The 12622-nt window shown below is 38.4% G+C and overlaps 1 protein-coding gene across 1 annotated transcript; it reads left to right on the top strand.

Moving 5' to 3' along the window:
• Positions 1–1511: 1511 nt before the first annotated feature.
• Positions 1512–8776, top strand: LOC134661590 (RUS family member 1). The gene is made up of 9 exons (XM_063517720.1): positions 1512–1742; positions 1830–1991; positions 2479–2617; positions 2707–2864; positions 3528–3669; positions 4882–5090; positions 5268–5524; positions 6236–6437; positions 8463–8776. Exons 1-9 carry the CDS (start codon positions 1655–1657, stop codon positions 8774–8776), a joined length of 1671 nt encoding a protein of 556 aa, XP_063373790.1. The 5' UTR covers positions 1512–1654.
• Positions 8777–12622: the final 3846 nt, after the last annotated feature.

Below are 12622 nucleotides of genomic sequence, written 5' to 3'. Positions count from 1 at the left end.
GAATTTCCGATGCCACAAGAGCTCTGGATTTTTGAAAAAACTCAGCTCATGTGTGACATGCCTTAAAGTCATCTTTTTCTCGCTCTCACTAATGGGTGTGGTGCACCGTGACCTTGGTGCCGTGCGGTAGTGTGTTACGGATTTAGTCTGAGAACCTGAGAACGTACCCATAGTATGACACTGACAGCTGACGTTGCTCACGTTACATCAAGGCCCCAACGTTCTCGGTTCTCAGTACAAAATTTATCTGTCAAGCCGTAGCCATTTTGGTGGTGGGCAAGCTGTGTATGTGTGCGTTAAAATGTGTATGTGTGAGTTTATTGCACGTTTCTAGGGATGTAGATTTGTCGATTTTAATCATGTTATATATCGATACTCTCTACACAGCGGAACGTAATAGCGATTAATTGAAGCTTCGATATCTTCACTAAAAATAAACAACCGGAAATGCTAATGGATAATGAATACTTTATAAATTTTATAATATAATAATAAACTCTATTATTGCGAAAAACATATTTTATTTGGTTTTAATGTAACATTTATACATATATGTGGCGTTCCATGCCTCCTTTAGACAATAATTCAAATAATTATAACGGGGTCATAATTAAGAGCAACTTATAAGTAAAGAACTTCTAAATTAATGTTATAATAGTTATCTGTTCATTTTAGATAGTTTAGATCCTTTCAAGTAAAATTTAAATTGTAAAAAGGCCGTATAGTTTATCGATATGACTTTATCGTCGTGGCCACATGCCTCTGGTTCCTCATTGTAAATCGTACATAAAATGTGTCTGTGTGTGTGAGGCTACGGTGACAGGTGGCTTACGCTCCATCTTTAAAAATAATACATCTATGCGTTACATTGATGTCATAGATGTATTATTTTATGTACGATTTACAATGAGGAACCAGAGGCATGTGGCCACGACGATAAAGTCATATCGATAAACTATACGGCCTTTTTACAATTTAAATTTTACTTGAAAGGATCTAAACTATCTAAAATGAACAGATAACTATTATAACATTAATTTAGAAGTTCTTTACTTATAAGTTGCTCTTAATTATGACCCCGTTATAATTATTTGAATTATTGTCTAAAGGAGGCATGGAACGCCACATATATGTATAAATGTTACATTAAAACCAAATAAAATATGTTTTTCGCAATAATAGAGTTTATTATTATATTATAAAATTTATAAAGTATTCATTATCCATTAGCATTTCCGGTTGTTTATTTTTAGTGAAGATATCGAAGCTTCAATTAATCGCTATTACGTTCCGCTGTGTAGAGAGTATCGATATATAACATGATTAAAATCGACAAATCTACATCCCTAGAAACGTGCAATAAACTCACACATACACATTTTAACGCACACATACACAGCTTGCCCACCACCAAAATGGCTACGGCTTGACAGATAAATTTTGTACTGAGAACCGAGAACGTTGGGGCCTTGATTGATGTCGATGTCGTTGTCGTTGATTTGCATTTTGCTTGACGTGTTGTGTTGAGATGTGAACCGTAGCGTAGCTTTTTCATTGATTAATACCGGGTAGGGTAGTTAAAACTATTTTAGAAGCGAAAATTCTCTGTTGTAATATATAATTCTTGGGCATTGCAGATAAAATATAATCAACAATGTCTAAATGTGGAAATGAAGGTGAAATTGTATTGAAGGAAAAGTATGTTTCCTCATCAAAAGAAAGGCTTTACGTGAAGCCACCTGGTTTGTAATATTTGTTACTAAAAAAATGTAAACAAAGAAATTCAGTGAACATATATCTCAAAACTGTTTTTTTGTTTTTGTTTTCAGAGCAGCAAAACATTGTAATATTAGAAGAGAGGCGGTTCAGTGATTTAACTAACTGGATAACCCAAATATTTCTACCTCAGGGCTATCCAGACAGTGTTAGCAAAGATTACTTACCATACCAAGTGTGGGACACAGCACAAGCTTTCTGTAGTACAATTTCAGGTGACTTACAATTTTTTTTTATTTTAGTTTTACATATACATAGTGTGGGGAATTACCAGAACATCTAAATTATCCCATTAGACAATAGGATAATTTAGATGTTGTAAACTCCTGCAGAGGTAATGTCTAGTCCAGCCATTCTCAAAGTGTGTTCCGCGGAACCCTGGGTTCCGTGACACCCCTGCAGGGGTTCCGCAAGAATTTAGAATAATAAAATAAGCATAATTATTATGCTTATTAATAAAAAAATACACTTCTAAAAACTATTGTTTTATTGTAGGGTTCCATCAAGTATTTCGCTTTCCAAAAGGGTTCCGTCAAAAAAAAAGATTGAGAACCGCTGGTCTAGTCTATTTGAAGTTTTATTACTTAACATTAAAATTAAGTACAACAATTTTAAAATGATGTATGCCAACTGAAGGGTTAAGAGATTGGGTATCTTCCTTTTTCTGCTACAACAAATGTAAACATGAGTTTTACTTTGCAGGCATTCTTGCTACTCAAGAGGTACTTCGAGGGGTGGGGGTGGGAGATACCAATGCCACCCCTCTTGCAGCTACTATTACTTGGGTCCTCAAGGATGGTTGTGGACACATTGGGAGAATATTATTTGCTTTTAGTCACGGGTAATAAAACTGGTTAATTATGCTTTCTATTGCAGGGTTAAAATGATTCATAAAGCATAATTTAATCACCACTTTATCTTTTTATGCAGAACTTACCTAGATGCATACAGTAAAAAATGGAGACTTTATGCTGACACCCTTAATGACGCAGCGATGTGCATTGAAATAGCTTTGCCAATGTTCCGGAACTACACCACATTTGCATTATGTGTCAGTACCGTCATGAAGGCTATTGTGGGTGTTGCAGGTAAGATCTTAATGTATTATCAACTGTAATAATATAGACATTAAGTCTCTGTTATATTGTAGTAGTTGAAGCATTTTGAGGAAACACAGGCATTGGATAGAAATTTATAGTCAACCAAGTATCAGTACATAGTGGGAGTTGATATTTAGCTGCGGATTCAAAGTGGTAAACTAAAATATGAAGGTTGTCCTTCATACTTACCCTAGCTACTCAAATATTAAATATAAAAAACCGCCAAAAACGTCAACTGACTGCGGGGCGTTTCGTTTGCTACAACGCAAATGACTGTCATCTTGGCTAGGCCCTCTGATCATTGGTAGTCGTTATGCCTTTGCAATTGTCATACTGTTGATGGCACTTCCGTAACAGGTTTTTGGGTCTACATCAGTGGTTCCTAACCTTTTCAGTCCGGTCACCCCTATGACTAACTAGGGAACCTGATTTTACCCCTCCTCCCAATGGTAATAAAAAAAAACGTGTATGTTTGTTGTATTGTTATATTAGGTTAGCTTATTACCCCCGTAAAATACCAGTATTACCCCCACGGGGGTAATGACCCTCAGGTTAGGAACCACTGGTCTACATACTCAATACTCAATTGAAATTTACGTTAGTCTGTGCCAAAAGTTTAAGTTCTGATGTATTTTTTGTATGTGTTTTAAGGTGGTGCTACTCGAGTAGCGATGACCCAACACCACGCAATAAGAGGCAACATGGCCGACGTATCTGCAAAGGATTCTGCTCAAGAAACTGCGGTCAATCTCATTGCTTCGCTCACAGCACTGCTAATTATTACGTTATTTGGGTATTGTTGTTGATATTTTTTAGGGTTCCGTACCCAAAGGGTAAAAACGGGACCCTTTTACTAAGACTCCGCTATCCGTCCGTCCGTCCGTCTGTCACCAGGCTGTATTTCACGAACCGTGATAGCTAGACAGTTGAAATTTTCACAGATGATGTATTTCTGTTGCCGCTATAACAACAAATACTAAAAACAGAATAAAATAAAGAATTAAGTGGGGCTCCCATACAACAAACGTGATTTTTGACCGAAGTTAAGCAACGTCGGGCGGGGTCTGTACTTGGATGAGTGACCGTTTTTTGCTTGTTTTGCTCTATTTTTAGGGTTCCGTAGCCAAATGGCAAAAAACGGAACCCTTATAGATTCGTCATGTCTGTCTGTCTGTCTGTCTGTCCGTCTGTCCGTCTGTCTGTCCGTCCGTATGTCACAGCCACTTTTCTCCGAAACTATAAGAACTATACTGTTGAAACTTGGTAAGTAGATGTATTCTGTGAACCGCATTAAGATTTTCACACAAAAATAGAAAAAAAAACAATAAATTTTTGGGGTTCCCCATACTTCGAATTGAAACTCAAAATTTTTTTTTCATCAAACCCATACGTGTGGGGTATCTATGGATAGGTCTTTAAAAATGATATTGAGGTTTCTAATATCATTTTTTTATAAACTGAATAGTTTGCGCGAGAGACACTTCCAAAGTGGTAAAATGTGTGTCCCCCCCCCCCCCTGTAACTTCTAAAATAAGAGAATGATAAAACTAAAAAAAAATATGATGTACATTACCATGTAAACTTCCACCGAAAATTGGTTTGAACGAGATCTAGTAAGTAGTTTTTTTTTAATACGTCATAAATCGCCTAAATACGGAACCCTTCATGGACGAGTCCAACTCGCACTTGGCCGCTTTTTATTGATGGTGCGGAACCCTTCGTGCGCGAGTCCGACTCGCACTTGGCCAGTTTTTATTTAATAATAATGCTATTGTTTTTCATACTCGTAAAGAAGGTACTTAGCCATATTTATAGGTGCTGTAAACTGGCTTACCATTGCTTATTGTTTTACTACCTACTACAAGATAGTATATCTATAGGTATACTAATTCATGCAAGCTTCAGCTTCATAATATATATGTAAATCTGCAACTTGATATTATTTCTGTTAATAATCCTATGTTGGCCATTAGTTGTGTCAATAATATTTAATGTTTCATTTCAGAAACTCTATTATAATATTTACAATGATGATAATACTTCATATTACTTTCAACTATTTTGCTGTGCGAGCTGTTTGTTTAAAAACATTGAATGAACCAAGATTCCTACAAGTTATCGAAACATATTTGAAGAAAGAAGTTTTGGCTACTCCTTGCGAAATAAATCAGAATGAACCAATAATATTTTATCAATTAGGACCAAATCTATTGGGTAAATAATAGTTGTATTTGCCTTTTTGGACACTAGTTTAAAACAGCTCGTTTTAGTTACCAACGTCTTGCTTGACTACTCAATATAACTCGCTCATTGCGTATAAAAGTCATTCTTAAGGTGCCGTAGGTTCAGATAGTTAGAGTCAAAGTTATAAACCGAACATTATTATTTCAGACTTGAAGATAGCCGGATTTCAGATAAAATTAGGAGGTTCAGTAAAGTCCTTTCTACAGCGTAATCCCAAGGCAGCGTGTTTGAAGGTTCTGAGCGAGGTGTATGAGCGTCGCGAGTACATGCTGCTCCCCGACGTGGCGAGTCGCCAGCTGCTGGTGGTGGTGAAGGAGTCCGCCGCGCCAGACGACGTGTTGTGCGCTTACTTCCATGCCGTGCTGCTGTCTATCGTGACGTGCGCCATCAACGACCACTATTTGGTGAGCGTTTACTTTTGCCTCAATCTACTTTTCTTGTCATTGGTTGCCATGGTTACGTTCTCCTGGGTAACTCTTAAAACTCGTTTTATGGTATGTATTTAAATTAACAAAGCATGAACTTTTTGGGGTAGGTAGTCTTTCCATAATAGGCCAATTGGGCCATCTATTCCATATGTTAGTAGAACGTGGTATCCCATTTCTTCTAACAAACTGTGCTACTATTGTCTCCTGGCTGATGGGACTGAATATCAACAAGAAATAGTTAATCGACCCTTTTACAGAAAAAAGCGGCCAAGTACTTACCAAGTTTCAACAGTATAGATCTTATAGTTTCGGAATAAAGTGGCTGTGACATACGGACGGACAGACAGACGGACAGACAGACAGACAGAAATGACGAATCCATAAGGGTTCCGTTTTTTGCCATTTGGCTACGGAACCCTAACTAGTATGACAAAATTTGCAAACTGTTATGAAGTGTTCTAAGGTAGGACTTTCTTTATATTATTTTATGGTATGATTGTTGTACAGTTGACTAGAAACAATCATTATGATATGACCCTTGCTATTTCGCGGTGTTTACACCGACTGTGCAAAGAAATTGTGTCTTCCGGGTATTTAAATTGTCTTTCTTATTTCAAAAAGGAAGTATCAATTTCCTTTTTTTTTACTGAGTGTACGTCCCATCAAAGAATTTGTTTTTGTGTTTAGCCAATATACCAAAGCACGGGCTATCCTAGACCATTCGCCCTGGTGTGCCAAGCGGTGCAAGCGGCGGAATGGAGCCGCGCGGCCGCGGACGGCGCCGTCGCTGGCCGCTTCTCTTACGGCCCGTCGGCAGACCTGGCGCGCTACGTCGACAAGATCGTCAACAAGGAGTGGCATCGAATCAGGGCGGGGATGAGGCAGACAGGTAAGTTCTAGTGAAAGTTAGACCTGTATATCAATATACCAAAGCACGGGCTATCCCCGGCCTTTCGCCCTGGTGTGTCAAGCGGTGCAAGCGGACAAGATCGTCAACAAGGAGTGGCATCGGATGAGGGCGGGTATGAGGCAGACAGGTAAGTTATAGTGAAAGTTAGACCTGTATATCAATATACCAAAGCACGGGCTATCCCCGGCCTTTCGCCCTGGTGTGTCAAGCGGTGCAAGCGGACAAGATCGTCAACAAGGAGTGGCATCGGATGAGGGCGGGTATGAGGCAGACAGGTAAGTTATAGTGAAAGTTAGACCTGTATATCAATATACCAAAGCACGGGCTATCCCCGGCCTTTCGCCCTGGTGTGTCAAGCGGTGCAAGCGGACAAGATCGTCAACAAGGAGTGGCATCGGATGAGGGCGGGTATGAGGCAGACAGGTAAGTTATAGTGAAAGTTAGACCTGTATATCAATATACCAAAGCACGGGCTATCCCCGGCCTTTCGCCCTGGTGTGTCAAGCGGTGCAAGCGGACAAGATCGTCAACAAGGAGTGGCATCGGATGAGGGCGGGTATGAGGCAGACAGGTAAGTTATAGTGAAAGTTAGACCTGTATATCAATATACCAAAGCACGGGCTATCCCCGGCCTTTCGCCCTGGTGTGTCAAGCGGTGCAAGCGGACAAGATCGTCAACAAGGAGTGGAATCGGATGAGGGCGGGTATGAGGCAGACAGGTAAGTTATAGTGAAAGTTAGACCTATATATCAATATACCAAAGCACGGGCTATCCCCGGCCTTTCGCCCTGGTGTGTCAAGCGGTGCAAGCGGACAAGATCGTCAACAAGGAGTGGCATCGGATGAGGGCGGGTATGAGGCAGACAGGTAAGTTATAGTGAAAGTTAGACCTGTATATCAATTGACCAAAGCACGGGCTATCCCCGGCCTTTCGCCCTGGTGTGTCAAGCGGTGCAAGCGGACAAGATCGTCAACAAGGAGTGGAATCGGATGAGGGCGGGTATGAGGCAGACAGGTAAGTTATAGTGAAAGTTAGACCTGTATATCAATATACCAAAGCACGGGCTATCCCCGGCCTTTCGCCCTGGTGTGTCAAGCGGTGCAAGCGGACAAGATCGTCAACAAGGAGTGGCATCGGATGAGGGCGGGTATGAGGCAGACAGGTAAGTTATAGTGAAAGTTAGACCTGTATATCAATTGACCAAAGCACGGGCTATCCCCGGCCTTTCGCCCTGGTGTGTCAAGCGGTGCAAGCGGACAAGATCGTCAACAAGGAGTGGCATCGGATGAGGGCGGGTATGAGGCAGACAGGTAAGTTATAGTGAAAGTTAGACCTGTATATCAATTGACCAAAGCACGGGCTATCCCCGGCCTTTCGCCCTGGTGTGTCAAGCGGTGCAAGCGGACAAGATCGTCAACAAGGAGTGGCATCGGATGAGGGCGGGTATGAGGCAGACAGGTAAGTTATAGTGAAAGTTAGACCTGTATATCAATATACCAAAGCACGCGCTATCCCCGGCCTTTCGCCCGTGTGTCAAGCGGTGCAAGCGACCGGGTTATTCTCACTAGTTACCACCAAGTTGTTACCAGTGGCAACTACTGTGAATTTTTTTCCCACCTTTTAAAAAAATAAAAAAAAAATACTGGGGAAAATAATTCCCAGTAAACATCGTAAATCTTAATAAAAACATAATTTTTATATGTATATGGAAACTCGTTGCAGTAATAGAAGTTTTAGGTATATCCATCATATTACTATCACGCTAAGCGCCACTTGCACCATCTCACTAACCCGGGGTGGGGTTGACTGGTTAAACCGTTAACCCAGTGTCAAATTGTACTGGTAACCATGTTAACTCTAGGTTTTATTTAACTAAACGATGTATTTGACTGAAATCCTGTGGCTTGAAGCTAGCTTATTTGTACCACAAACGATTAGTTTGCATAAATATTTACATATTTATTTAAGACGTATACAGTATCACTTAAGCACACCATTTTCAGGTTGGGACTTGAGTAAACACCTGCTATTGGTGGACGAATGGCGTATATGTAACCATGGCAACGCCACAGGAGAACCACAACCACCCTCGAACAAATTGCACTTGAATGAAGAAATAGGTGAGCCAGGCAATAAACTAGCTTTTGGCGACTTGCTTAGCGAATCCATGGGTATCGGCTGTAGGGAATTCACGATTGCACCCAATGGGAGGTTAGAGAGGCTGCCGAGTGGTATGATATTCAGAAGACAATCCGATGCAAAAGTATTGAACGCGACCGAAGCGAAGCCCGATGTGATTGATCTCGACAAGCAATGACTGGTAGACGTCGATGTGGATGTTATTAAGCTGCGTCCGCTGCTACCTGTTAAAAGCAAGCTTTAGGAATCACAGAATCAGAATCACTTGAATCAGGTAACGCAATAAAGAGTAGAGAGTTACAAGTAAGACCCTCTAATGAGTTGTCAAAGAATTTGTTCTCGGTCGGAATATTATTGGGTTAGAGCGGAGCAGCCTTAGGGCTCATTTAGACGATGCGAGAACTCGCATGCGAGTTGCATTACATTGCGGGCTTTGATCGGTCGGTTAAATTGGACGTAACCAACAGTCCGCAATGTAACTAAAATCGCATACGAGTTTGCGCGCCGTCTAAATCGCAATGTTTGAGTTTGATAACAGGATTAGATTATGATCAGGATTAGTCACATTTAATAGTCCAATACTTAGGTATTGGACTATTAAATGTGAGTCAATATAACAAACCTTTACTAATTGATGCTGATAAGGATTATCGACAGTTTGCGTTACTTATTTACACGATTATTCCAGCATTCCTCTTTTACCATTCATATTTTCTAAATTATTTAAGAAAAAAAAATCTAAGTCATGCAATGCAAGGGAAACAACTGTATTTTATAGTGTATTATTGTAAATCAGTTTTGAAATAACTATTACTGTAAAAATACTACTACTTTAATTGAATCATTACATTATACTTACTTTATTTATGGTAATAAAATCTAAATAGGAATGAATTAGGTAGGTACTCAAAGCTGTTATAAATATTTTTTCAACTATGAATGAGTACCATTTGAATAAATGCCATAATGCTTCACATCATCAACAAAATGGCGAATTAATATTAGTATCTTTTATTATTTAAAAAACGAATATTATTGCAACCATTGCTAGATCTTGTACCATATTTATATTATAAATTATAATATAATTTTGTTAAATTAATAGAATAGCTGTTTGAGCCACCCTATAAACATTCCAAAAGTAATATACTTACGGGCCTTACAGCCCAATTCATTGTATTAGATTGAACTTGTGCAAGTGATTCTGGTGTAGTTATGTATATAAGGTAAATATCTAAAAAAAATTAGAGTTTTGTATTTTTGTACATATATAAATAAATATTATAGGACATTATTACACAAATTGACTAAGTCCCACAGTAAGCTCAATAAGGCTTGTGTATAGGGTACTTAGAGAATGGTATAAATTTTATAATAAATAAATTTAAATACATAGAAAACACCACTGTCTCAGTAACAAATATTCGTGCTCATCACTCTAATAAATGACCTTACATCACACTAATAATAGCGATCAGGGGAGCCCGTTTTTCAAAAGCTTGTAACTTGTAATCTTGTAATAAGTATTGTATTGTGGAAGTCCCTATCTAACAAAAGCTGTCAAAAAGACACATCCGCTTGTATTGCTAAGTTACAAGCTTTTGAAAAACGAGCCCTTGGCGTCCGGGGCAAGGGGCACGGCATAATCCTGCGCCGTTTGGCGTTCATAAGGTTAACTATTCTAGTTGTTACGAGTGTCTGTTGCTAAGTAATTGTGTTATTTTACTCAATCTTATTAGGTATTGTATGTACCCCAAAAACTTACGTTACACATATATATATGTGATATGATGACACTGATAACAAGCTAGGTCAGATGTGTACCTTGTGTAAGTTTCTTGCAGAAGGTATAGAATACTTATACCTAATTGATAAATGATCGTGTCCGTTCTATGACCCTAAAGTACCAACTAATATATATAAATAAATGTAGCTGTGAGATGTCAGTAATTCTATGTGCGTTTATGACGAAAAAAATCGTGCCGGATCTATATTGAATCCCATAAAATGTACCTACGTTCCAATGTATCACCCACAACGTTTTTTGTAATAATTATTGTTAGTCATAAGTGTCATAACGTCAAAAATTAAATATAAGCAAACCTAGGTAATTTTGGCGTCTTAATTTTTAAAGTCATATAATTATCTGCCGTACATAGTACAAATTGTAATAATATGCAATTTAGAGGTGCCATGACACTTCATAAAAATTGTAAGAGAAATAATAAGTATTAGTTAAGTTCCAATAATCAATTGATATAGTTTTAAAAAAGCAGTTTTCATCGTGTTGCCTTATTTATATTTTTAAGCAATTAAGACCCGATAACCACTCGACGAAGCCCCCCCGCCTGGCGGGGCTTCTATTTTTAACTAATAGTCGCAGTTTTGTGACAGGTAGGGACTTCCTATATCGATTTACTCAATTATCGATATAACTCAATTCCGTCCTTTATTTTAAAGTGATTTAAACTTCGCTCATAGTATTTTTTTCTAACCTAGCGATCATATAAAATATGTTTTCTGTAAACTTTATAATAATAAACTAAATAATACTTACAAATGTGACATTGCCGGTTGTTGATAAGGTTGATTTCAAATTGTATTTATATGGAAAGAGCGCCTTAACCGACAATACCCCTTTGGTTGGAAATGGCACAAAAAATATACATCAGTTACAAACTATTAGCCTCCCTATTAGTTTGTAACTGATAGGGGGATCTCATTAGTATTAGGGAAAAGTATCGATCATTGAATTTATCGATACAGGAGTTCCACCTGTCATTAAAGAATCCGAGGTCTGGTCATGAATAATATGGAAAACAATTTCTGACTTTCGAAATACGTAGCCTATGTTTATTGAGAGTCAGAAAAGGGATCCCAATCGTGCCCCTTCGGACTCCGCAATGAACAGGTGAGAATTACCTCATCTGTATAATACATAATTAGGTACCTATATACCTATGTATAAAAAACATGTGCAATGATATTTAATGTAAGTGTAACTTTTAAAATAAAATTCAAGCAAAAGGAATTCTTTTTTAATTTTTCTCCAAAGCAGAACATAATTATATTTATATTCCGAATTCATAACAATAATCTGTCAAAGTTATAATTAAGTTGCACTGGCATAATGTTTGGTAGCAAAAACGACAGGGTGTCCCGTGGCAAGTTTAAATCCGCGCGATCGCCAAATTTTCCGTCGCAAGTTTCACGCGGCGCGACGTATCTTTACGCCCCCTGTTAATTATGACCCTCAGAACATTTTTAGGTTATAATTAATACTATTTTTTCTTCGATGTTAATTTAATAAGCAGCAGCATTGCCAAAAATACATCTTCGTAATTGGCACTAGATTGCGTTTTTTGCTGGTTGTAAAAAATCTCCATCCTCTGCGTCTGTTTAAAAAAATAAAGTTAGTTAAGTGGGATGCTATTAATATAATTTTAAGACCAGCCGCAGCCCGCTATCCCTTCTAAAGGATTTTTATGGGTTCTGAAAAAGGTAATTTGTACGATCAATATTGGTATTCCTTTCCTTATAAAACATGATTGACCCCCAGCGTGTGTAATTTGCTAAAGGTTGCCGTTTCAGTATACGTAATAAAGCATACGCTGCATACAAAACGAGCCATGGTTGGTGCCGGCAAAGCTTTATCGACGGTGGCTGCCAAAGGGTAAATTAATTCTTTGATTAATTCACTGTTTGACTTTGCCACTTCTAAAGGGGCAGACGTACAAAGTTACACATTATTATATTATTAACCTTTTCCACGCCGTGTCAAACACAAAAGCTGTCAGACGCCACATCATAGAAATGTCAAAACTCGATGTTCTCTGTGGTCTGTGACAGATTAATCGGTTTTTGGCGTTGAATCTACGGTGCGTGTATATCGGTAATTGGCGTCCAAAAGGTTAATATGATATACGAGCAAGAATATGGGGCTAATAAATAATACAAGCAATTTCTACACCGTACCAATTTATTTTTAGTATTGTCAAATTATTGGATCGCGTCGTTGGCTACA

This window comes from Cydia amplana, chromosome Z, assembly GCF_948474715.1.
Source record: "Cydia amplana chromosome Z, ilCydAmpl1.1, whole genome shotgun sequence".
Classification (NCBI taxonomy): Eukaryota; Metazoa; Arthropoda; class Insecta; order Lepidoptera; family Tortricidae; genus Cydia; species Cydia amplana.
Note: the sequence above shows the minus strand (reverse complement) of the source record. Positions and strands in the feature narration are given on the sequence as shown.